The sequence below is a fragment of the Prunus persica genome, chromosome G7 (assembly GCF_000346465.2).
Source record: "Prunus persica cultivar Lovell chromosome G7, Prunus_persica_NCBIv2, whole genome shotgun sequence".
Classification (NCBI taxonomy): domain Eukaryota; kingdom Viridiplantae; phylum Streptophyta; class Magnoliopsida; order Rosales; family Rosaceae; genus Prunus; species Prunus persica.
The window spans coordinates 17093675-17119818 of NC_034015.1; the positions used below are offsets into that span (position 1 = coordinate 17093675).

Genomic DNA, 26144 nt, shown 5'->3' on the forward strand with positions numbered 1-26144 from the left:
ATTATCAATTCAGTTATGCTATATACAAATATATATGTATTAATATTATATCTTCAAGTATAAACATGTCTCCTTCACATGTTTATAAATTGAGTGAATTAATAACACTAAACTAAATATCTTTACTATCAATTTGGAAATTTAAAAATATGGGAAGTAATAAATTGATTTGAAAAGTCATTCTCATTAAACTGTTTACCAATCATATAGAATCATAATAGGAATGAAGTTGATTCCAATTATTACTATTTACTAATTCTCATGAACCGAAACTCTGACTTTTAAAATGGGACTTACATTTGTTTGATTCCCTATGTGTTAGTAACGTGAAAAAAATAACTGATTGAAATAATTTCATTTATTCTCATACCCATTCCTAATAAGTGACAGTGTTACATTCAAACACAAAAACTTCTATGTACACACGGCACTTCCTATTTTTTCTACCCTTTTTCTCTCTCCAGCCACAGTGGAGATTAGGCCGTGGTTCGTAAAATAGTGAGGGTGTTATTTTGAACACACGAGTCTGGCTGGATACCACCACCAACATCAAACACACAAGCCCGACCACCACCACCACGAGTTCCCGACCACCACACCATAAGTCCACGATCGTCTGCCCCTAGTCTAGTTGATGGTTCGATTGGGTCTGCCCCTAGTCTAGTTGAGTGAACAACCATCCTCATCTCAGGGCGCTCTTGGCCTCCGCACCCCAACTTTTAAGAGAGCCATCCACTTTTGGTATGTGGTGGATGCAAACAAAACAAAACAAAATTCCAAATGAAATCTTAAATAGTGTGGCATAAAGAGAGTGAAAATGAGGGAAGGAAGAAGAAAAGAGAAAGGAAAGAATATGAAGAAAGAAAGAAAAAAGAAATAGGGAAGGCAGAAGAAAAGAGGAAGAAAGGAAGAAGAAAAGACAAAGTAGAGAAGAGGTAGAAAGATAAAAAAGGACACAAGTTTTAGCCTTTAAAAAATATTAGAATTTTATTTATTTATAGGTCAAAATTTTTAATTAAAATTAAATATTAGAATTTTATTTGTTTTATTTGTATTTATTTTTATGTCAAAATCCTTAATTAAAATTAAATATTAAAATAATTTTTTTTTTAGTCGAATGCAACACCAAACGTAGGTCAGTATTTTAATCCAGTTTAAGCCAATCCGAAAAGCTAATTCAAGACAATCTCAAAATTTAATTCAGTCCATAATAGTCCGTTGTACCAAACCCTCTGTAGGTGTGTGATGAGCAGATACTGGGTACAAATATAACTTCTCTCCTGGCCTTTTATCTCAATAGCAGGTTCCTAAACCCTTTGCAAATAAAATCAGCCCAATATCTCAAAATCAGGTCCCTAAATTAAATTTGGGCCTCTAACGGTTTCAGAGTCCGTTAAACCACTCTATAAAACGGCTTTCGTCCCTGAAAACCACTTAACGCAATTCCCCCAAAATCTCGAGTCCTCGAGGACACGATGAGAGAAACATAGAACACTGTCAGCGTAAATAACATAACATATAGAGAAATTACAAGACCATTTCCCGACCATCACTCGAAAAACCCTAATTTCCAACATTGAAAGTCAATTTCTCCTCCGTTTTATCCGTACGATCTCTTCCATTTTAGACCAACAGCAGTAAGTAGGAGAGCTCCGGTTGCTTGGAGTGCTTCTTGAAGTAGAAGAAGAAGAGGCTGCAGAGTCGCGCCAGGAGCACTTTAATCTGAGCAACCAGAGTCTTTGAAATTTGGTTTCGAAGCTGTGCGTTTCGTGTTTTTCGCGGCAAAGCTAGGGTTTTTTGGTTGCTTTCTGCTTGTTCTACTAAGCCATGAGTCCGGTTCAGAATTTCGAGCAACACGCTCGGCGTCTCGTCGAGCTTGACCTCCGTACTTTCTCTCTCTCTCTCACTCTCTCTCTCTGAAGCATAATTCAACTATGGTTTTGAACTCTTAAACCTCCCTTTAGCTTCTGAGCAAAAGTTATATAATTTTGATAAAATTTAATCAAACGAGCCCTTAATATGAGAATCATATTCATCTTCCTGTGCAAAATATTAATTTATTTTCCAGTAATGCAGGTCCTATTGAACCAAGCATGTCCTTTGTATTCACACCCAATAGTATAACAAAACAAAACAGCTCAATTTTGATTTGATTAATTATTGATTTAACTACGTTTGAACGAAGGTCTTGACGATGTTCTTGTTTCTTTTGTTCCTTCTTATTTGGAACAGCAATTCAGACAAGGCTTCAGATGGCAATGGAGGTTCGGGACAGCCTAGAGATTGCGCACACTGCCGAGTACTTGAATTTCCTAAGATGCTACTTTCATGCATTCTCAGTGATTCTTCAGAAAATTACAAAACCACAGTTCACGGACAATCCCGAACACAAGCTCCGAAACATCGTGGTGGAGATTCTCAATCGTCTCCCCCACAGTGAAGTACTCCGCCCTTTTGTCCAGGAACTCTTGAAGGTCGCAATGCAAGTACTAACCACTGACAACGAAGAGAATGGCTTAATATGTATCCGTATTATCTTTGACCTCCTTAGGAACTTCAGGCCCACTCTGGAAAATGAAGTTCAGCCATTCTTGGACTTTGTTTGTAAAGTTTACCAAAACTTTAAGTTGACGGTTAACCATTTCTTTGAAAATGGGGCGGTGGGTGGGGAAGATATCAAGACTATCGATACTTCTTTAGATCAACCATTGAGTGGTAGTATCGGCAGTATCGGTGGTGGTGGAATTGGGGGTGGCGGTATTGGTGGTAGTGGGTATGCTGGTGGTGGGCAGCTTAACCCCAGTACACGTTCTTTCAAAATTATAAACGAGAGTCCCCTGGTGGTCATGTTTTTGTTTCAGTTGTATAGTCGACTTGTGCAGACCAATATTCCTCACCTGTTGCCTTTGATGGTTGCTGCTATATCTGTTCCTGGCCCTGAAAAGGTTCCTCTTCATTTGAAGACTCATTTTATTGAGTTGAAGGGTGCACAGGTGAAGGTAAGCAGGTGTTTCTGTTGAGTTTATATGTATTAAATCTTACACGAGCAGGGCACTGTTGTTTGTTACACTTGTTTAATCATTTTCATTTTTTTGTCCAACCTGTCCAGGTCTTTTCATGAGTTTTTACTAATTTGTTTCTTTTCCATTGCAGACAGTTTCGTTTTTAACGTATCTGTTGAAGAGCTTTGCTGATTATATCAGGCCGCATGAAGAAAGCATATGTAAAAGCATAGTCAGTTTGCTAGTTACATGTTCAGACTCTGTATCAACTAGAAAGGTAAAAATTATTGTCTCTTAGTTTATTTTTCTCCACTTGGATCTTTTTATTCTTCCGTGAATGTAAGTCTGAATCATAAATATTTTATGAATACAGGAATTGTTAGTAGCCCTAAAACATGTTCTTGGAACAGATTTCAAGAGGGGTTTATTTCCTCTGATTGACACACTATTGGAGGAAAGGTAACACTGTTGACTCAATCATATGGTGACCTCTAATTGCCAAAACAATGATACAGAAATTTCATTGTCAAGCTGAGCTGGATAAATGCAATATCTTTATATAATGTTGAAAAGATATTCTTGTTAGTAGTCTAAAAACATGTTCTTGGAACAGATTTCAAGAGGGGTTTATTTCTTCTGTTATGTATTCATGGTTAAACAAAAAGCATCATGTTGAAGAGATGTATATAAATCTGCTGCTAATGGACAGATGAATACCAAAATTTGACACGTAGTGTAGATAATAGAATTACTCGTTTAATTTTATGGGAACTTTTGCCCCCACCTAAACGATCCTTCTGCTGGAAAGTTCATATTGGTCGCCATCAGATTGAAATATTTTTTTGGCCGACATGTTGAATTTTAGATTAAAATATGTTAAGATTTTGAATTTTATTAGGGAAAGGGCCACGACATGATGGTTCTCCCCCCAATCTGCTTCCCATGTGAGCAGTTTTTTTTTATCATATTTGTTGTTTTTGATAATGCACAACCTTCCATTGGACAGAACTATAGTGTTCATTCCCACATTTCTACTTTGGAGTTCTTCCTGACTTTTTAACTTTCAGATACAAATAAGAATTAGCTATTCCTCCTGAACTTAGAGAAGATAGAATATTGTTATAGCTGACTATGCTTTGATTTTTTTAGCCCTTTTCTTCTTTAACCTTTTCAGGGTTCTGGTTGGAAGTGGTCGAGCCTGCTTTGAGACATTGAGGCCATTGGCATATAGTCTACTTGCAGAGATTGTTCATCATGTTCGTGCGGACCTTTCCTTGTCACAGGTATTTCCTTTGTATGATATCTAATGTAAAACCAGTGTTATCACTGTCTTGGCTTTGATGAGGCTCAATCCTATTTATCATTATACAACTTTCATTCACTGTGTATCGTACGGTTGTACATCTTTATCATCATCCTCCATGGATGAATTTCAGGAATTACCTATGTTCACTTGATTGTTGCACTTCTGCAAAGTGAGAGGATGATGATGGTTTCGTAGTTGATGGGTGGGAGTTTCGTGGTGATGTTTGTTTTGCTAGTCTTGTGTCTGTAGTTGGTTTACCCTATGTGTTGTGCTTAGTCTTAGGTGGACAGTTTGCCCATCACTCTTTTACTTAGTTTCTTTGTTGTGAAGGTCATTTTTCCTATCTAAGAAAAGTTGATTCAACCTGAATCCTTAAAGGAACTTTCTTCAAGGTTAAGATATACGGCACTTACTGGTTGTCCTGCATTATGATTATGCTTTCAAATAAGTCTTTTATGACCCAAAGTAACCTTCCTTTTGTTGGATTGAGAAAACACAGAGTCAATCAATTTCCATGTCATACAGGAGGGTATAATGCCTATAAAGCTGTTGGAGATCTGAGTGGCAAGATTTATACAGTTATTCATGCCCGAAGAGTCTTGCTACTACTGTATTTCAATTTTATCCTCTTTATCATATGCTTTTGTTGTTGTCATGATTTCTTATCAAGTTTTTATAAATTTGAGAACTGAGGTAAATACATGATACTGTTAGTATGTACACTGAAATTGGAAATTAAAAAAAGGAAGCGACGATGTCAATCACAGGAATTCGTATGTTGTGGATTACTTTTGATTATACTTCTTCTATTTCAGGCTTTTATTTGTTGTTTTCTCTTTAGGCGATGAACTGCAATGCTCAATTTGGGCCTTCTAGAAGAATATATGAAAGGATAATCAACCAATTAACAAAAAGGCATAAGACAAAGGATAATTAACTTAGTTACACATACTTTGAATTGTAATTTATCTCAAGTGTCAGCATTTGCTTGTTTAACAGGTTTTTGTGTTTTTTATTTTATTTTTCCGTAATGGTCAGTGGCTCATTTGGCACTTTGTTTCTGTTTTAATTTGATTGCTTTAAAATTTGATTTTTGTTGATGTGTATCTTCACAGTTTTCATCATAACTTAAATTATCTTCTAACATACTTACATTATGTGCTGCAGTTATCCCGAATCATATACTTGTTTTCGAGCAACATGCATGATGCTTCATTGTCACTGAGCATTCATACTACTTGTGCTCGCTTGATGCTGAATCTGGTGCATATGCTGACTCTATTCTTCAAGAGATTTTGCAGTTTTTATTTTCATTTGGGTATTCAGTTATATTTATAAATTTGTTGGTACACAGGTGGAGCCAATATTTGAGAAAGGTGTCGACCAACCATCTATGGATGAAGCACGGATTCTATTGGTCTGAGTTGCAATCTAACTGTTTGCCTAGAATGGTTTGAATTGGTAAACTTTATGAGTTTTCTCTTTCCTTTAGCTTATAAATTATTATGGTTCTTTGAAGGGGCGTATATTGGATGCTTTTGTTGGAAAATTTAGTACTTTCAAGCGGACTATTCCTCAGGTAATCTTTGACTGCTGTAGATTTTCTCAACTGCAAGGGTCTCTTCTTTATTTGATATTTTTGTTTCATGTGGAAGCTTTTGTCTCGTCATATGGGCTATGTATTAGGAAATATTTTTGCTAACCACTTTAACCCAAGGTCTATTATCACCACCTTCTTAATGCTTGACACATGTCCATAGGCATAACCATGGTTAACTTTTTACTTTGTATTTATGGAACCATGGTTATGCATATGGACATGTGTCAAGTGTTGACAAGGGTGGTGAGGATACACCTTGGGTTGGGTTAAATTGGTGAGCAAAAATGCTCTCCTATGTATTATACATATATATATTGTCTTTGTATGGTTTATGTTCTGCAGTAAAGGAGTTTTATGTTACATGTCATATTGTCTGTAGCTCAAATAATTATCTTCTTGTTTTCCGACAATGTATTGAAATAATTTGGTTAATTATGTATCGGGAATGGTTGGTAGTCAATTGACTGTTATTAAGATGCTATTGGCTTTTGAGGTTCTTTGCATTTGCTGAAATCCATCTTATCCAGATGCTAATGATCTTGGTTGATTGATTGTTGTATCTTGCTTATTTGTTGATACTGACGTGTCTCTGTATTTCCTGATAGCTGTTGGAGGAGGCTGAGGAGGGAAAGGACCGTGCTACTCTAAGGTCAAAGCTTGAGCTCCCTGTGCAGGTAGTTTTGACAACTTCTCTTTGAGATTACTGTTTGTGTATGCATAATTTGTTTTATGGTTTCTAGTTGTCCGTTTAATTTTTTCTTGTACTCTCCACCTTTAATTTTTTTAATGCTAAAGTACATCCTTTTTTTTTTTCTTCTAAATGCTAACTGTAGATTATTCCCTATGTTACACTTTAAAAGGTCATAAAAATGGTATTAAATATGTTCATCATTGAGGATTAAGCCGGTGGATTTATAAGTACTTTTCAGTTGCTCATGGAATCTAAAAGCCTAAAAGCCTTCAATTTCCTTTTTAAAATTTTCTGCAACTATAAAGACATTCGAGAAGGACGTTGCAGGTTTTGAAGGGTTTAAAATACTGCTGACATTAATGCATCTATTAAGAAAGTTAGATTGACATTCCTTTTGATATGGAAGAAAATGTAGACATATTGGGTGTATTAGAAGAATAACTTGAAAATAGATATCCATGCTTTGAAGTTTGTCTACTTACTTTTTGTCCAATTCTTTAATTGCTTGATTATATAGCCACCCCACTCCCTTTCATAAAACATGGCATTTAAAAATAAATAAATTCTTTGGCATATCATTTGTTTGCAGGCAGTTTTGAATTTGCAGGTCACTGTCGAACATTCTAAGGAAGTCAATGATTGTAAACATCTGATTAAGACATTGGTCATGGGTAAGTGATCCTTCGTGTAAATTTTTTTTTTCTGTGTCTCCACTTATAGATTATAGTATTACTTGTTTAAGGAATCTGTGATTTTAAGTTTCTTACACTTCTGATATGTTCTTGAGTGGTATTGCTAATTTTTTTTTCCTTCATGCGCTGATCAATCTGTGCTGCATATATTGTCAGGAATGAAGACTATCATATGGAGTATTACCCATGCACACTTGCCGCGATCACAGGTATTATTAACTATGTCAATAGTTTGTTCTGACTTGCTTAACATTTGTTATCTTATGCGACATTTCTGATGGTTTAAGGTTTCTGCTTCCACCCATGGAACACACCCACAGGTGCTTGTTTCACCATCATCTAATTTACCAGCGCCTCAAGCATTTAAGGGGATGCGAGAAGATGAGGTATTTTCAGATTGAGTTATGAATTTTGGGGTTTGTTTTGTGGTTTGATTCACTTGGTCTGACTTTGGTCTTGGGTAGGTTCGGAAGGCTTCTGGTGTTTTAAAGAGTGGGGTGCATTGCTTGGCTCTCTTCAAGGAGAAAGATGAGGAGAGGGATATGTTGCAACTCTTTTCCCAGATTCTGGCTATCATGGAACCTCGAGATTTAATGGACATGTTCTCGTTATGTATGCCTGAGCTTTTTGAGTGCATGATTTGCAACAACCAATTGGTTCACATATTCTCTACACTTCTGCAAGCCCCTAAAGTATATCGGCCTTTTGCAGATGTTTTGGTTAATTATCTTGTAAACAGTAAACTTGATGTTCTGAAGCATCCAGATAAACCTGCAGCAAAACTAGTATTGCATCTCTTTCGGTTCATATTTGGCGCAGTTTCAAAGGCGCCTTCAGATTTTGAACGTATTTTGCAACCTCACGTGCCTGTTATAATGGAAGTTTGCATGAAAAATGCTACTGAAGTTGAAAAGCCTCTTGGTTATATGCAACTTCTTCGCGCAACGTTTCGAGCACTGGCTGTATGCAAATTTGATCTTCTTATGAGGGATTTGATTCCTATGTTACAACCTTGTCTTAATATGCTGTTGATGATGCTTGAGGGTCCAACAGGGGAAGATATGAGCGACCTTTTGCTGGAGTTGTGCTTAACCTTGCCTGCACGCTTAAGCTCATTGTTACCACACCTTCCCCGTCTTATGAAGCCTCTTGTTTTGTGTCTTAAAGGAAGTGATGATCTTGTGGGCTTAGGTTTAAGAACACTGGAGTTTTGGGTAGATAGTTTGAATCCTGATTTCTTGGAACCTAGCATGGCTAATGTAATGTCTGAGGTGATTTTGGCCCTATGGTCTCACTTGAGGCCTGCTCCCCATCCTTGGGGTGCAAAAGCATTGCAACTCCTTGGCAAGCTAGGAGGTCGTAACAGGCGTTTTCTGAAAGAGCCCCTTGTACTTGAGTGCAAGGAGAACCCAGAGCATGGACTCCGTGTGATTCTTACATTTGAGCCTGAAACCCCATTTTTGGTGCCATTGGATCGATGCATTAATCTTGCTGTGGTAGCTGTTATGCACAAAAATGGTGGAATTGATACTTTCTATCGAAAACAGGCTTTGAAGTTTCTTCGTGTTTGCTTATCATCTCAGCTTAATTTGCCAGAAAAGTTTACCGACAATGGATGCACACCTAGTCAGTTGTCAACTTTGTTAGTTTCTGCAGTTGATTCTTCTTGGCAGCGGCCTGAAACATCAGGAATAAAGGTTGGTTTGGTTAATGTTATTACTTTGTAAAGTGCTGAATGCTGAGCCTGCTAGTGATTTGAACCTCAAGATAATTTTATTTATTTATTGCCTTTTATTGTAATTTTATTCACTGTTGGCTTTGAAGTTGGAAAAATGATGCTCGAACGTTGATAAACATTTTTGGGATCCTGTTATTGGTCTGCACCGTGGGTCCATCTTTGTTCTTTAGCACTTTACCTAGAACATGCTACGAGTTAATGCACAAGTGAACTCCATGTATTAGAATATACCTATGTGGGTATTAATTATCTGTATTACACCTTGACTTTTACACCTTAGTTTATTATGTCTCATCTTTTAGAAACTTTATTGTCCAGATATTTCCCCCCCTTCCCCCGACCAATTAAAAGTAATAATAATAAAAGAATAAGAATACTCTGTTAATGGTTAGATGCATTTTATTTTCTTATTGTCTGTGGCAATTTATTTTCTTAACCTGTCCTTTAATTTTCTTCCCGCTGAATTTTTGTTTTCAGATGCCCCACAATGGGAAATAAAATAGAAAAATAGTATTACGTTATAATAAATTTAGACATAATTGCAGGCTGACTTAGGTGTAAAGACGAAGACCCAACTTATGGCTGAAAAGTCAGTTTTCAAGATTCTCTTAATGACTGTTATTGCTGCCAGCGTGGAACCAGATTTCCAAGACCCCAAGGATGACTTTGTTGTCAATGTATGCCGCCATTTTGCAATGATGTTCCATATTGATTCATCCTTAACAAATACTGCAGTTGCAACTGCTACACTTGGGGGCCCTATGCTTTCGTCAAATGCCAATGTTGGTTCCAGTTCCAGGTCAAAGAATAGTAGTTCATCAAACCTCAAAGAGTTGCACCCTCTGATATTTTTAGATGCTCTAGTTGATGTGCTAGCAGATGAAAACAGGCTCCATGCCAAGGCTGCACTTAGTGCTTTAAATGTTTTCTCTGAGACACTTCTTTTTCTTGCTCGCTCAAAGCATGCTGATGTGCCAATGTCAAGAGGCCCTGGTACTCCAATGATGGTCTCTAGTCCGTCATTGAATCCCGTATACTCTCCTCCTCCAAGTGTTCGCATCCCTGTTTTCGAGCAACTTCTGCCCCGTCTTTTGCATTGTTGCTATGGGACAACATGGCAAGCGCAGATGGGAGGTGTTATGGGACTTGGTGCTTTGGTTGGAAAGGTTACTGTTGAGACCCTGTGCCTTTTCCAAGTAAGAATTGTGCGTGGTTTGGTATATGTTCTTAAAAGGCTTCCTATTTATGCTAGCAAAGAGCAAGAAGAGACGAGTCAGGTGCTTACACAGGTTCTTCGCGTAGTTAATAATGTTGATGAAGCAAACAGTGAACCACGCCGGCAAAGTTTTCAAGGAGTAGTTGATTTCCTTGCTACAGAATTGTTTAATCCAAATGCATCTGTTATCGTCAGAAAGAATGTGCAGTCATGTTTGGCACTTTTGGCTAGTAGAACTGGTAGTGAGGTATCTGAGCTGCTTGAACCATTATATCAAAATTTGCTTCAGCCTCTTTTGGTGCGATCACTCCGGTCAAAAACTGTTGATCAACAGGTAATCTATGTTGCTAATGGTCATTAGTGGGATGTGTTGAATTTCTTTTTGACTTGATCTGGTGGTATACAGGTGGGAACAGTTACAGCTTTAAACTTCTGCCTTGCCTTGAGGCCACCTCTTCTCAAGCTGACTCAAGAATTGGTTAATTTTCTCCAAGAAGCATTGCAAATAGCTGAGGCCGATGAAACTGTATGGGTTGTGAAATTTATGAACCCAAAGGTGGCAACATCACTAAACAAGCTTCGAACAGCCTGCATTGAGCTACTCTGTACTACTATGGCGTGGGCAGATTTCAAAACTCCTAATCATTCAGAACTGCGTGCAAAGATCATTTCCATGTTTTTCAAATCTTTGACATGTCGAACACCTGAAATTGTTGCTGTGGCTAAGGAAGGCTTGCGACAGGTCTTGTTTCCTTTTAAATTAGTCAATCTATATGGTTTTTGCTCGTCTTACTGTAATACATGTCTGAATGTATAATGATCGATGACTATGATGATTATCCTAGGAAAGCACTGGCCTCTGTTTTTAGGTTTCACATTAGGGATCACTTATCGTAGCTTGTCTATTTGACTGGTGATGTTACTTATGTATCATGTTTTGTTTTGGTTTGTTAAGACATGGTGGATGATTTATAAAGTTGGGGTTTTTTAAGAAGTCTTTTTATTATTTTTAAATGTACTCTATTCCATTTCTTATGAGAAAACAAACTCTACTCCATTGCCATGCAGGTTATTAATCAGCAGAGGATGCCAAAAGAACTTCTGCAGAGCAGCCTCAGGCCTATTTTGGTGAACTTGGCACATACGAAGAATCTGAGCATGCCTCTTCTGCAAGGTCTGGCCCGTCTTCTTGAACTTCTGTCCAATTGGTTTAATGTTACCTTGGGCGGCAAATTGCTGGAACACCTAAAGAAATGGTTAGAGCCTGAAAAACTTGCACAAAGCCAGAAATCATGGAAAGCTGGTGAAGAGCCCAAAATTGCAGCTGGTAATATATTTTTGGTTGTCCACTTTTGGTCATCAGTTCTTGTATACCTACGCATACGCATGATTACAGATGATATGATGTCAAATTTGTGTTCTTTTCAGCTATTATCGAGCTTTTTCACCTTCTTCCTGTGGCTGCATCAAAATTCCTTGATGAACTTGTAACCTTGACTATAGAATTGGAAGGAGCACTTCTTCCGGGACAAGTATACAGTGAGATTAACAGTCCATATCGTCTTCCACTGACAAAATTTTTGAATCGCTATGCAACACTTGCAGTTGATTATTTTCTTGCTCGCTTAAGTGAACCAAAGTACTTCAGGAGGTAATGTGTGGATGCGATATACATATACATATATAGTTATGACCTCTTGGCCATCATTAACCATGAAATCCACGGTCACTAGCAGTTGGATCAAAATATGATGGTTGACATTAATTCCCAAAAGTAAAATACTGGACTTAAACAAATTTGAATGCCAATTGTTGAATTTTGATCCAGCGGTTGGTGTCCATGGACGTTTTCATGGTCAATGGTGACCAAGTGATCTAAAAACTCCCTGCCTCTATAAATAAATGTGTATGTCTAAATATATTGAGAGATGTATTTATCCTATCATTATGATGAAATTTTCAAATATGTATAAATCTCATGGAATTTTGTTTCTAAATTGCCAATTCCCTTTAGATGCATTTATTTGATTTTGTCATATAATCTATAGGTTTATGTATATAATCCGATCGGATGCTGGCCAGCCTTTGAGAGATGAACTTGCTAAATCACCACAGAAAATACTTGCAAGCGCTTTTCCTGAATTTTTGCCAACTGCTTCGGGATCGTCAACTCCTACCGCTTTGTTGGGTGATGAAGGTCTTGTTAAGCCTGTACCTGATAGTTCTAATCCACCATCTGCACATCCTGGTGCAACACCAGATGCTTATTTTCGGGGACTTGCACTTATCAAAACTTTAGTCAAATTGATACCTGGCTGGCTACAGAGTAACCGAATTGTGTTTGATACCTTGGTACTTGTTTGGAAGTCACCTGCAAGACTATCTCGTCTACATAATGAACAGGAGCTGAACTTAGTGCAGGTTAGTTTAGTGGCTTGTTATACAGAAGCTGTATACTTTCTTTGTTGGTTATCTTTTGGGTAATTTTTTATTTTTTGAAAACTAGCAATACTATTGGGTAATATTAAGATAGGGGAAACCCACCGACTTTGTCTCTTATGCAAATTATGTGACCTTTTGAGAGTTTAATTTCTTTTTTTTCCCCCGATTACTTCTTGCTGTTTGGAGTGTTGATGCATGTTGAATTTTGCTTGTTGAAATATCAAATATCACTTTTGACTTGCTGTTAAATTTTATAAATTTCTCTCCGTTATTCTTTAACTTTCTGTGTGTATCAATTAATATGCGTCATCAGATCTTGTTTGTTTTCTAATGTTTCTAAAATGCAGGTTAAAGAAAGCAAATGGCTTGTCAAATGCTTCCTGAATTATTTACGACATGACAAAACAGAAGTGAATGTTCTCTTTGATATACTCTCCATCTTCTTGTTTCATACTCGAATTGATTTTACATTTCTGAAGGAGTTTTATATCATCGAGGTACTTTGAATACAGGTTCTTTAAATTTACGTTGTTTTTATGTTATTTGTGTTGACTGTTTGTGAAACAATCATCGTCTCTTTTCAGGTTGCAGAAGGATATCCACCGAACTTTAAGAAAGCACTTCTCTTGCATTTTCTAAATCTTTTCCAGTCAAAACAACTTGGCCACGATCATCTGGTGGTTATTATGCAAATGCTCATTCTTCCGATGTTGGCTCATTCCTTCCAAAATGATCAAAGTTGGGAAGTTGTTGACCAATCTATTATAAAAACGATTGTTGATAGACTTCTCGATCCTCCAGAAGAGGTATACTTTTTGAAAGAATTAAATGTCTCCAGCGCCCCTATATCTTATCTTATTTTCTTGGTGCTGTTTTTAAATTGTCCCTATATTTTGGGCTGAAGTTCATTTTGTTTCTATATCTTACCAATTTCGTACTTCCATAGGTTTCTGCTGAATATGACGAGCCCTTGAGAATAGAACTTTTGCAGCTTGCCACTTTGCTTCTCAAGTATCTGCAGAATGACCTTGTCCATCATAGGAAAGAACTTATCAAATTTGGTTGGAATCATCTCAAACGCGAAGATAGTGCCAGTAAACAGTGGGCATTTGTAAATGTTTGCCACTTCTTGGAGGCCTATCAAGCCCCAGAAAAAATCATACTCCAGGTATGGCACATTATGGACATGATATCAATTTGAATGTCCTGTTGGCACAAGGTTTTAACCTGTTATTGGCATTAAGTTTTACTGCTTTGAAATTTAGGTTTTCATGCTGTATTTGTCATGTAAAAAGATCTCAGTTTTTGTGTTTATTATTTATGCTGACACAATTTTGCTTGGGAATGGGAATGACATCAATACTTTAATTCAAAGCAATTTACCAAATATTGGATTGTTAGAGTGGTCTATTTATACTTGTTCTCTGTCTAACTGGAGCCCATGAGCATGTGATGAGAGCACTCACAACCCAAATATGCTCATAACTTTGGGTTCAAATTGAGTAATTTATTAAAATGAAAGTTATCTTAATTTAGTATCTGGGCGTTGATTTGAGAATGCAGGTTTTTGTAGCGCTTCTGAGAACTTGCCAGCAAGAGAATAAAATGCTGGTCAAGCAGGCCCTCGATATACTAATGCCAGCACTGCCACGTAGGTTGCCGCTTGGAGATTCTCGCATGCCAATTTGGATACGGTACACCAAAAAAATTTTGGTCGAGGAAGGCCACTCAATCCCTAATCTGATTCACATCTTCCAGCTTATTGTGCGCCATTCAGATCTCTTTTACAGCTGTAGAGCTCAATTTGTACCTCAGATGGTCAATTCTCTTAGTCGCCTTGGATTGCCTTACAACACTTCTGCAGAAAACAGGCGTCTCGCAATTGAACTTGCTGGCTTGGTGGTTGGCTGGGAAAGACAAAGGCAAAATGAAATGAAAATAGTAGTGGATGGTGATGTCACCAATCAGAACAGTGAGGGTTTTAATCCAGGCCCTGCTGGTGCTGATCCTAAGCGCTCTGTGGATGGGTCTACATTTCCTGAAGATTCAACGAAGCGTGTCAAAGTTGAACCTGGTCTTCAATCCCTCTGTGTGATGTCTCCTGGTGGTGCATCATCAATACCTAACATTGAGACCCCTGGATCTGCTAGCCAACCTGATGAAGAATTCAAGCCAAATGCTGCTATGGAGGAAATGATTATCAATTTCCTTATAAGGGTAAAGTCCTTTCAACTCATTACTCATGTTTTCATGTATGAGCGAGATTTTTTGAAAATACTTTATCTTTGTATTCAATACCTCATTAATTTGGCGTATAGAAGAAACCTCTAAGCTTTCTGGCGGTGATGCTCTCCATCTTGGCACTCCTTCCATGGATGTTTTAGACAAAGAAAAAAGATGACTGCTATCTTAGACTTTGGCATCTTTTACTCAATAAATAATTCAATTTTGTTCTATGGTGGTTTTTGTTTCTCTAGGTTTATAGTACAAGTGTTATATGTAATTGAAGAGGTAATTTTTCATTAAGTCGCCGATGATGACAGTCTCTGTACTTCTGTTTGTAGTTCCATGTTCTGCATCAAAGCTTGTCATGATTTGTTCATTTGATGGTTAATTGTCTCAGCACTTTATTGACTTTTGGAAACAGGTTGCCTTGGTCATAGAGCCTAAGGACAAGGAAGCAAGTACTATGTACAAACAAGCTTTAGAGCTACTTTCACAAGCTTTGGAGGTGTGGCCAACTGCCAATGTTAAGTTTAATTATTTAGAGAAGTTGCTAAGCAGCATTCAACCTCAGTCCAAGGACCCTTCCACAGCCCTCGCGCAGGGCTTGGATGTTATGAATAAGGTCCTAGAGAAGCAGCCACATCTATTCATCAGAAATAATATCAACCAAATTTCTCAGGTATGTTCTTACACTGTCATCTGTTTTTCATTTTCACAAAGTCTACTATTACCTAGACTTATGCACTCAACTTCAGTTGTGTTGGTTTTTTTTTTGGACAGATTCTTGAACCATGTTTCAAGTATAAACTGTTGGATGCTGGAAAGTCATTGTGCTCCCTGTTGAAAATGGTCTTTGTTGCTTTTCCTCCAGAAGCAGCTACTACACCACAAGATGTGAAGCTATTATATCATAAGGTTGATGAACTAATACAGAAGCACATCAATACTGTTACAGCTCCTCAAACATCGAGTGAAGAGAGCACTGCTAATTCAATTAGCTTTGTGCTGCTTGTGATTAGAACCTTGACAGAGGTGCAGAAGAACTTTGTTGATCCTTACATCTTGGTTCGTATTCTTCAACGCCTGGCACGGGATATGGGGTCATCCGCAGGTTCTCATTTGAGACAAGTATGTATCTGTTTTCTCATATGTTTACCTCTTTCATGTTTCATAAATTAATGCTTCATTAAGGTGAAAATTTTATTTGATTCCTGATCTTTTTTCTTTCTTATTTCTCTTTGTTTGCCTTGCTGCTATGTGGATTACGCTTCCTATTCTGTTCATATCAGGTGTCATCAATGTGCTTTTCTTTGTTTCTTCTTGTTTGGTCACTGTTTTTAAAACACAGCATTGTGTTCTCTATTCTTGGTGTTTGAATTTAGATTTTCTGTTGCATGCAAGTAGTGGGACGGTTCTATAAACTTTATTTGTGTGCATAACCATTTAAGATACAAAGTATATCTTTTCTCTTTGTTTTTCCCCTGTTGTTTTTTTGGTTGTGGGTGTATGATAAAAGTTTAAAGTCATCACATACAATTTGCTACATTAGAAATATTCTTAGAAAGTTACATTTATATGTATGAGGCAAACTTTACTGCTAAAGTTTGATCGAGTTTTGTACAATAAGGCTCTGAGGCTTCATTCAAGGGTAGAACCATGACAAAAAATCAACCCAAGCACACATGTGATTTGACATAATTGACCTTTGTCTACTGATTCTTTTTTTCTTTTCAACTATAGAACAAACTCTCGTCTGTGAGATTTGAACTCAGGCCATCAAGGTAGAGACAAATGCCACTAACTAAATGGTCATTGTTAATCTTATTCTACTAAAGAGGGCGCTGGTTTTAAGTTGTACTGTTTAATTTTTTATGTTCAGCCCCCGTAATGGACTTATTTCATCTAGAAGGGTTCAATACACTTCCGTTTTTTTCCAAATGATTATATTTTGGAATGAACATTTGTGTTTATAGTTTGTTTTATGATGTTTTAAAATTTGATAACATCCCTTCTCTCTTTCGTTGAATTATATATAGCAAAAATTGTCTTCTTTCAGGGTCAGACAAAAGATCTAGATTCTGCAGTCTCCTCTTCTCGTCAAGGTGCCGATGTTGGAGCAGTTATTTCTAATCCGAAATCTGTGATAGATTCTGCAGTCTCCTCTTCTCGTCAAGGTGCCGATGTTGGAGCAGTTATTTCTAATCTGAAATCTGTGCTGAAACTTATTAGTGAAAGGGTCATGATTGTTCCAGATTGCAAAAAATCTGTAACTAACATATTGAATACCTTGCTTGCTGAGAAAGGTACTGATGCTACCGTGCTGCTTTGCATACTTGAGGTAATAAAAGGGTGGATTGAAGATGACTTCGGAAAGCCAGGCACATCTGTCAGTTCAAATGCTTTTCTCACTCCGAAGGAAATAGTTTCCTTTCTTCAAAAGCTTTCACAGGTTGATAAACAAAACTTCTCAAATGCTCTGGAAGAATGGGACAGTAAATATCTTCAGCTTCTCTATGGATTATGTGCAGATTCAAATAAGTAAGTAATATACTTCAGTTCACTTTTGTTATACTTGAATAAAAGGAGATAATTAAATGATTTGATCAATGTCCAGATATCCCCTATCCCTGCGTCAAGAGGTGTTTCAGAAAGTGGAAAGGCAATTCATGCTTGGTTTACGGGCAAGAGATCCTGAATTCAGGATGAAATTCTTCTCGCTTTATCATGAATCTCTTGGGAAAACATTGTTTGCTAGGCTTCAGTACATTATTCACCTCCAGGATTGGGAAGCCTTGAGTGATGTCTTCTGGCTCAAACAGGGCCTTGATCTTCTTTTAGCAATCTTAGTCGAGGATAAAGCTATTACTCTTGCTCCAAATTCTGCAAAGGTGCCACCACTTCTGGTTTCAGGTTCTCCAGACCCATCCGGGATGCAGCACCAGGTCACTGATATTCCAGAGGGTTCCGAGGATGCTCCTCTAACATTTGACACCCTTGTTCATAAGCACGCACATTTTTTGAATGAGATGAGCAAACTCAAGGTAAGGCTTGTGCATTATTTGTACATTTGGAGAAACTATTCTGTGACTGCAGCACCATGTCACATGCTGACATGGTGTTACGAGTCCCAGTACACATGTTATAATTTGGATGGACTTGTAATACCACGTCAGCATGCCATGTGGTGTCAGAGTCACATACAAGAATGTATGGTTTCTAGCATCTCCCCTCTCCCACTCTTGCACTCCCAGAGTTTGTTACTAATTAATTCTGCTTTGAAAGTCGTGGGTGGTAAACCATATCTCTCGACAAGCTTGAGTTATTGATTGATAGTCTGACCTTTTTTTTTTTAATTTTTTAATTTTTCCTCTGTTTTAGGTGGCTGATCTTATTATTCCACTGAGAGAGCTTGCTCATATGGATGCCAATGTCGCATACCATTTATGGGTGTTGGTGTTTCCCATTGTCTGGGTGACCTTACACAAGGAAGAGCAGGTTGCACTAGCTAAACCAATGATTACCCTCCTTTCAAAAGATTATCATAAGAAGCAGCAAGGCAGCAGACCAAATGTTGTGCAAGCCCTTCTGGAAGGGCTTCAGTTGAGCCACCCTCAACCTCGGATGCCAAGTGAGCTCATTAAATATATTGGAAAAACTTACAATGCATGGCACATAGCATTGGCACTGCTGGAAAGTCATGTTTTGTTGTTCACAAATGATGCGAAGTGCTCTGAGTCCCTTGCTGAACTTTATCGCTTGCTCAATGAAGAAGATATGAGGTGTGGGCTGTGGAAGAAAAGGCCAATCACTGCTGAAACTAGGGCCGGTCTTTCGCTAGTTCAGCATGGCTACTGGCAGCGTGCTCAAAGCCTCTTTTACCAAGCAATGGTTAAGGCAACTCAAGGCACATATAACAACGCAATACCAAAGCCCGAGATGTGTCTCTGGGAAGAACAATGGCTGTGCTGTGCTACTCAACTTAGTCAATGGGATGCATTGGTAGACTTTGGCAAGAGCGTTGAGAATTATGAAATACTACTCGACAGTCTTTGGAAATTGCCTGATTGGGCATATATGAAGGATCATGTAATGACAAAGGCTCAGGTGGAAGAAACTCCAAAACTTCGGCTCATACAAGCATTTTTTGCGCTTCATGAAAGAAATTCCAGTGGTGTCGGGGATGCTGAGAACATTGTGGGGAAAGGTGTAGATCTTGCCTTGGATCAGTGGTGGCAGTTGCCACAGATGTCTGTCCATGCCAGGATTCCTCTTTTACAGCAATTCCAACAGCTAGTTGAAGTTCAAGAGTCATCTAGAATTCTTGTGGACATTGCCAATGGAAACAAACTTTCTGGGAATTCCGTAGTTGGTGTGCACGGAAATCTGTATGCCGATCTCAAGGACATTCTTGAGACTTGGAGACTGAGAACTCCAAATGAATGGGATAACATGTCTGTTTGGTATGATTTACTACAATGGAGGAACGAAATGTATAATGCAGTCATAGATGCATTCAAAGATTTCACGACAACAAATAATAATCTTCATCACCTTGGTTATCGTGACAAAGCTTGGAACGTCAATAAGCTTGCCCGTGTTGGTCGTAAGCAAGGCCTATATGATGTTTGCGTGATAATACTTGAAAAGATGTATGGCCATTCAACGATGGAAGTGCAGGTATTTAAAAATATAACAAATATATTGTATTGGGCTTAGGAAGACATCACTCTTACTTTTTTACACCAATCAAACAAAGTACAAGCAAAAACATGTGTGTTGAACCTTTATGGGCATTTACTACAAGCCTAGAAGACCCTTTATGAATGACTTTATTCTGGGGGTTACTAGCTGAGTTGTTGAAAGCCCTCAATTTATGATTTTTCGTTTCTTGTATTTGGTTCTTGTAACTTCTAACAATGTTCATTATGTTAACGTATCAATTTGAACCTTTTGGAGGTAATGTTGCATGAACCTTGTCCTCCTGAGCTTGTGTTTTGTACTTGTTGACTGTACTACGTTATTTTGGTAATTTTCTTTCATAAACTACTTTCGTTTTAATAGATGCAGGTTTCTAATCCCTTTCCGTGTATGCTACCAGGAGGCCTTTGTTAAGATAAGAGAACAAGCAAAAGCTTATTTGGAAATGAAAGGAGAGCTTGCTAGTGGTCTCAATTTAATCAACAGCACTAATCTGGAGTATTTTCCTGTGAAACATAAAGCAGAAATATTTCGTCTGAAGGGGGATTTCTTGTTAAAGTTAAATGACTCTGAAGGTGCTAATCTTTCATACTCCAATGCCATCAGCCTGTTCAAAAATTTGCCTAAAGGATGGATAAGCTGGGGAAATTACTGTGACATGGTATTTCATGTTTGTGCTTCAAATGTATTTAATAATATTGGTGTTTTTATTTGTGAGGGCTTATCTGCTAAACTATTTTGCACAGGCTTACAGAGAAACCAATGACGAGATGTGGTTGGAGTATGCTGTGAGCTGCTTTCTTCAAGGCATCAAATTTGGCATATCTAACTCAAGAAGTCATCTTGCTCGTGTTTTATATCTTCTCAGCTTTGATACTCCCAATGAACCTGTCGGGAAAGCTTTTGATAAATATCTTGACGAAATTCCGCACTGGGTCTGGCTTTCTTGGATTCCACAGCTCTTACTTTCTTTGCAGAGGGCAGAAGCTCTCCACTGCAAACTCGTCCTACTAAAAATCGCCACTGTGTATCCGCAGGTAAAATGTCCTGTTATATTTGTGAAAGGAGAAGAAATTTAAAACAGTACTTCCCTTCCAACAGAAATATTGATGTTCTCTTGCATTAAAATCTCAGGCTCTATATTACTGGCTGCGCACGTATTTGCTTGAACGACGCGATGTTGCAAATAAAACTGAACTTGGTAGTAGAATGGCAATGGCTCAAAGGATGCAGCAAAGTGCCTCTGGTGCCAGTGCTGTTTCAATCGGCTTAGTTGATGGGAATGCTAGAGTGCAAGGTCATAGTGGCAGTAACTTATCCTCAGACAACCAAGTTCACCAAGCTGCTCAATCCGGTGGCGGAATTGGTTCTCATGATGGTGGAAACTCTCATGGGCAAGAATCTGAAAGGTCCACAGGTGTCGAGAGTGGCATCCATACGGGGAATGAGCAACAAAGTTCTTCAACCATCAATGATGGTGGTCAAAGTGCATTAAGGCGCAATGGTGCTCTGGGTTCGGTACCTTCTGCTGCAAGTGCTTTTGATGCTGCAAAAGATATAATGGAGGCTCTTAGAAGCAAGCATACTAATTTGGCTAGTGAACTCGAGGTGTGATATTTCCGTCTCATATTTATTAAGTTAAATATTTGATTTACTTTTGTTATGTAGCAGTTTTACTTTATATTTTTTTATTAGTAAGTCAATTTTATTAATTTTAATTAGTGGAGATCGAAACTTTAACTCTTATACAACTACTGTCTAAGGCAACTCCATAAAAGAATCAAAAGAGAGGCTCCATGTGATCCAAAAAGACAGGGTGAGCAGAATGGAATGCTTCAGGACTCTAATTGCGGCCTTTGGATTCTCAAATCATCTAATAATATTCTTTTGCAATTCACACCCAGGGAGCCATGTGATAGAACGACCTACTAACATTCTATTAAGACAAACTTTTTGTGTTGCTAAGAAGCTAGCCATACATAGTATACCAAAATGTTTAATCTTGTTTAAGACTGCTCATATGGAGAAAGCATATTGAAGAAAAAAAGGAGTCATATCTTGGTCTTTTTGATCAACTAGATGATATATTTGTTTCTTTTTTCTTTCTGAGTGCAGACTCTGCTGACTGAAATTGGTTCAAGGTTTGTCACTCTGCCAGAGGAGAGACTTCTAGCTGTTGTTAACGCACTGCTTCATCGATGTTACAAGTACCCAACTGCCACAACAGCTGAGGTTCCCCAATCTCTTAAGAAGGAGCTCTCTGGTGTTTGCAGAGCTTGCTTTTCACAAGATGCTGTGAATAAGCACGTTGAATTTGTGAGAGAGTATAAACAGGATTTCGAGCGTGATCTTGATCCTGGGAGCACTACTACTTTCCCGGCTACCCTCTCTGAATTGACTGAGCGGTTAAAACATTGGAAAAATGTCCTCCAGAGCAATGTTGAGGACAGGTTTCCAGCTGTCTTGAAGCTGGAAGAGGAAAGCAGGGTGTTGCGCGATTTCCATGTCGTTGATGTAGAGGTTCCAGGACAATACTTCAATGATCAGGTAATCAAATCAGTGTTTGCACATTTCTGCTCCTATCATTGGGATCCTGGCTTTATTGTTTATTCATTATGATTTAACTGATTGGTCTTCCTGTATGACTGTCATTGGATAAATGGAGATGGTAGTATCCCAAGCTGATTCTATCATGTTAAATGACTGTCAAGCTTCTTAAAAACAAGCCAGTTTTATGATCAAGTTCATTCAATATTCTATTTGATTTCTCAATGCATTTTCTTAAATATAAAAACATGATTGTAATGATCGCAGGAAATTGCACCTGACCATACAGTAAAGTTAGACAGGGTTGGAGCTGATATACCAATTGTGCGAAGACATGGAAGTAGTTTCCGTCGTTTGACTTTAATTGGCTCGGATGGATCTCAACGTCATTTTATTGTCCAGACATCTTTGACTCCTAATGCTAGGAGTGATGAACGAATATTGCAGCTTTTCCGTGTGATGAACCAAATGTTTGATAAGCACAAGGAATCAAGGCGACGCCACATATCTATTCACACCCCAATCATCATTCCTGTTTGGTCTCAGGTTTATCCCTATACGCATTTGAAGGAATTAGATTTTATCTTCCCTCTCTTGTGTGTGTGTGTGGAAAAAGAAAAGGGCAGGAAATTTGTTCCGGCCATGTATATAAAGCATGTGTGATCATTTGACTTATCTACATTTAATAGTATAGCTACTCATACATATTCACTTTTTATAACTCCCGCCTTGAAGACATCTCAGCAGTTTATAGTCAGTTTGGGATTCAGTTCCCCTTGTACTCAACTATTTCTGTATGTGCAGGTCCGCATGGTAGAAGATGATTTGATGTATAGCACCTTTCTTGAGGTGTATGAGAACCATTGTGCAAGGAACGACAAGGAAGCGGATCTTCCCATCACCTATTTTAAGGAGCAATTGAACCAAGCTATATCTGGCCAAATCTCACCAGAAGCTGTCGTAGACCTTCGCCTCCAAGCTTATAATGACATAACAAGAAATCTTGTAACTGATGGCATTTTTTCGCAATACATGTACAAGACTCTGCTAAATGGCAACCATATGTGGGCTTTCAAAAAGCAGTTTGCCATCCAGCTGGCCCTCTCAAGTTTCATGTCTCTCATGCTACAAATTGGTGGGAGGTCGCCAAATAAAATTCTATTTGCTAAGAACACAGGCAAAATATTTCAAACTGATTTTCATCCAGCATATGATGCAAATGGAATGATCGAGTTTAATGAACCAGTACCATTTCGTCTTACGAGGAACATGCAAGCCTTCTTCTCCCATTTTGGAGTGGAAGGTCTCATTGTGTCTGCAATGTGTGCTGCTGCACAGGCTGTTGTTTCACCTAAAGTGAGTTTTTTGTTGGCAGTTGCTTTCAGTATGAGGATTAATCAGATCTAAGTTGAGAATGAAGAAAGAAAAAGAAATTATTTGTATCCTAATTCTCAATTTTCCTGTATTGCAGCAAAGTCAACATCTGTGGCATCAGTTGGCTATGTTCTTCCGTGACGAGCTGCTGTCTTGGTCTTGGAGAAGACCCCTTGGCATGCCTATGGCCCCATTTGCTGGGGGGGGTAGTATGAACCCCGCTGACTTTAAGCAGAAGGTCATCACCAATGTCGAGCATGTTATTGGCCGGATCAATGGAATTGCCCCACAGTACTTTTCTGAAGAGGTAAGTCAGGGCCTCCAATCTTATAGTAGCATAGAGCTTTGTCACTTGCAATGATGTCAATTAAATGCCCCTCTTGAAATGAGAAAGAAAAAAAAATTGCATTCTTTTCCTTTCCCTTGTCTTTTCAAATAGACTTCAGGACGATGGTGGGCTGAATTTTTTTTTCTTTAATATTTTAGGTTTAATTGGTTTTCAAATTTGGTTCAGAATCTGGAAATGATTGCTAATTTAACCGCCCCTAAGAGTGTGTTGTGTTTTCTGCTGCATTCAGGAGGATAATGCCATGGAACCACCACAGTCGGTGCAGCGCGGAGTGACTGAGTTGGTTGAAGCTGCCTTGACTCCGAGGAACTTGTGCATGATGGATCCGACGTGGCACCCCTGGTTTTGAAGTTAGCACCGGAGGTTCTAGAGTTAAAAATATGGTATATTTTGCTCGGACGGTTTCCTGTTGTAAATATTTATCGTGTACATATCGGTGCTCTTATAGTGATTTTGAGAAGTCATTCCCCATAATTATATTTTTGACACCCAATTTGGAAAGAATTGAGTGGGGTGTTGAACATGTAAATCACAAATTCATATGTAAATCACATCTAGGAGTAAAGATTTGGTTCTAGGGTTTTAGGTATCTCATTGACGAGGATCCATATATTATACAAATGAAATGCGTCATCGTTCCTTTGCAAGGAATTTTGTTTTTGGTTAAAACTATTGAAATGCAGTTACCGTATTTGAGATATCATTTCTTTGCAGTGATCTTTTATATAGATATATATTTCCTTTCTGTAAATGGATGAATATTACCGCAATGGGTAAAACCAGGGCAACAAAGAAAGAAACAAAGATCAAGCAAACAAGAAAAGGTTCTTATTAATCAACAACAAGAACTACCAAGAACCAAAGGAGATTTTTTCAGGTTATGATTTTCCTACTCTCTTTTTGTCCACTTACTCTCTTTTGTTTGTTAATATTTTTTATTATAACAAAAAAAAAGTGTAAGCAGATTGAAGAGTGGGAATATACAATTTCCAACAAAGAGTGTAAATGCACAAAAGATGAATAAGCTCCTTTTTTATTTTTTATGAAGTGCTGTTATTTTCATCATGTCCTATTTCCTCTCCTACCTTGTAAATTTGAAAAAACATAATCTTATTTTTACACCCACTATTATTCTTAAAATACTCATCCTCAAAGAGAGGCTTGGGCTTGACTTCCCATCTCTGCATTGCCGCCTTCAACCACGTCAAGTCCAACTCCATCTCTGTCATCCCCTCCTGTTCTTGCGGCTTTGTCAGTAAACTCTCTCTCTCTCTCTGGGTTTGTGTCAAAATTTAATTTCTATGCCATTAACATTGAATTTTTTTTTGTCTGGTGGGTTTTATAATCTGATTCATTTCTGGGTCTTTATGACCAAGACTTTTTTCTCCAGAACTAGAAATGGTTTGTTTCTTCCTTTTTTGTGTATGCATGTTGTAATTTGCTTCATTGGCCGATGATACTGTCTTCATATGTTGTTCATTATGACAGACCCACAGTGAGGTCAATGGGATCAAATGACCCTATGGACTTCATGAAAGTAAGTTACAAGGTTCCTTTTAATGGCCGTGTGACTCCATAAATGGCTGAAGGAGATGATCTAAGGGTGAAGAAGATGCAGAGCGTGCTTATGTTTTTTTTAATTTTTAAAACATGCTGGGCAAAACGACCATTTTAGCCTGGCGTTTAATATTTTTTTTTAACACGCTGGCCAAAATGGCGTCGTTTTGGCCTAACCTAGTGAATTTTTTTTAAAAAGACCTGGCCAAAACGACGTCATTTTGGTCCAAGTCTTTAAAAAAAAAAAAAAAAAAAAAGAACAGATTCAAAGAGAACTCTCCCGACTTCAGCATCTCCAATCCAAAACTCCCATTCCTAAACCCTCAAACCTAAATCCCCAATCTCCATCCCCCCAAACCTTTAACCCTCTCCCCCACCAAACCTTTAAGCCCTAGCCCCAGCTCCTCCAAAAAAATTAAACTTTTACACTATGACCCTATGAGATAAGAGATAAGATTCCTGGATCCGTCCCTGATTATGATGATAAATTCATAGGAAAATAAAAATGTTTTAGGGTCTTGACCCTATGGGGAAATTTGTTGAAAACGTCATCTGTGGTTATATGTGATTATGGAGTGTAAGTGGATAAAATTGGAGTGGGGGAAATCACCACTAAAAAAAAAAGCTAGAAATTATATTTGACTCATTTCATAAATTTCTTAATAAATAGTAATTAATTATTTTAAATTTTGTGGACTCATTTCAT

General features: G+C 38.0%; 1 protein-coding gene across 2 annotated transcripts; it reads left to right on the forward strand.

Moving 5' to 3' along the window:
* LOC18770359 (transformation/transcription domain-associated protein) lies at positions 1427–24583 on the forward strand. 2 transcript variants are annotated; one of them, XM_007203898.2, is made up of 35 exons: positions 1427–1885; positions 2233–2999; positions 3154–3279; positions 3376–3461; positions 4177–4285; positions 5476–5571; positions 5663–5725; positions 5828–5887; positions 6514–6582; positions 7189–7270; positions 7448–7500; positions 7579–7677; positions 7756–8988; positions 9575–10579; positions 10652–10987; positions 11314–11572; positions 11674–11896; positions 12294–12666; positions 13035–13184; positions 13272–13493; positions 13634–13855; positions 14251–14904; positions 15335–15592; positions 15694–16041; positions 16970–17451; positions 17528–17954; positions 18292–19590; positions 20012–20272; positions 20358–20648; positions 20746–21219; positions 21727–22158; positions 22426–22704; positions 22963–23514; positions 23630–23839; positions 24111–24583. In XM_007203898.2, the coding sequence occupies exons 1-35, from the start codon at positions 1828–1830 to the stop codon at positions 24228–24230; spliced, it is 11778 nt and encodes a 3925-aa protein (XP_007203960.1). In that variant the 5' UTR covers positions 1427–1827; the 3' UTR covers positions 24231–24583. The 2 variants fall into 2 exon arrangements, with proteins under 2 accessions (XP_007203960.1, XP_020424026.1); XM_020568437.1 differs by having other exon boundaries at positions 7612–7677; positions 24111–24550.

Excerpts from the sequence above, each read along its gene's own strand:
- LOC18770359 (XM_007203898.2), top strand. The coding sequence starts at position 1,828 with ATGAGTCCGGTTCAGAATTTCGAGCAACACGCTCGGCGTCTCGTCGAG. Across the intron at positions 11,897-12,293 it reads GAACCAAAGTACTTCAGGAG|GTTTATGTATATAATCCGAT; the intron begins GTAATGTGTGGA and ends TATAATCTATAG. Across the intron at positions 14,905-15,334 it reads TTATCAATTTCCTTATAAGG|GTTGCCTTGGTCATAGAGCC; the intron begins GTAAAGTCCTTT and ends TTTTGGAAACAG.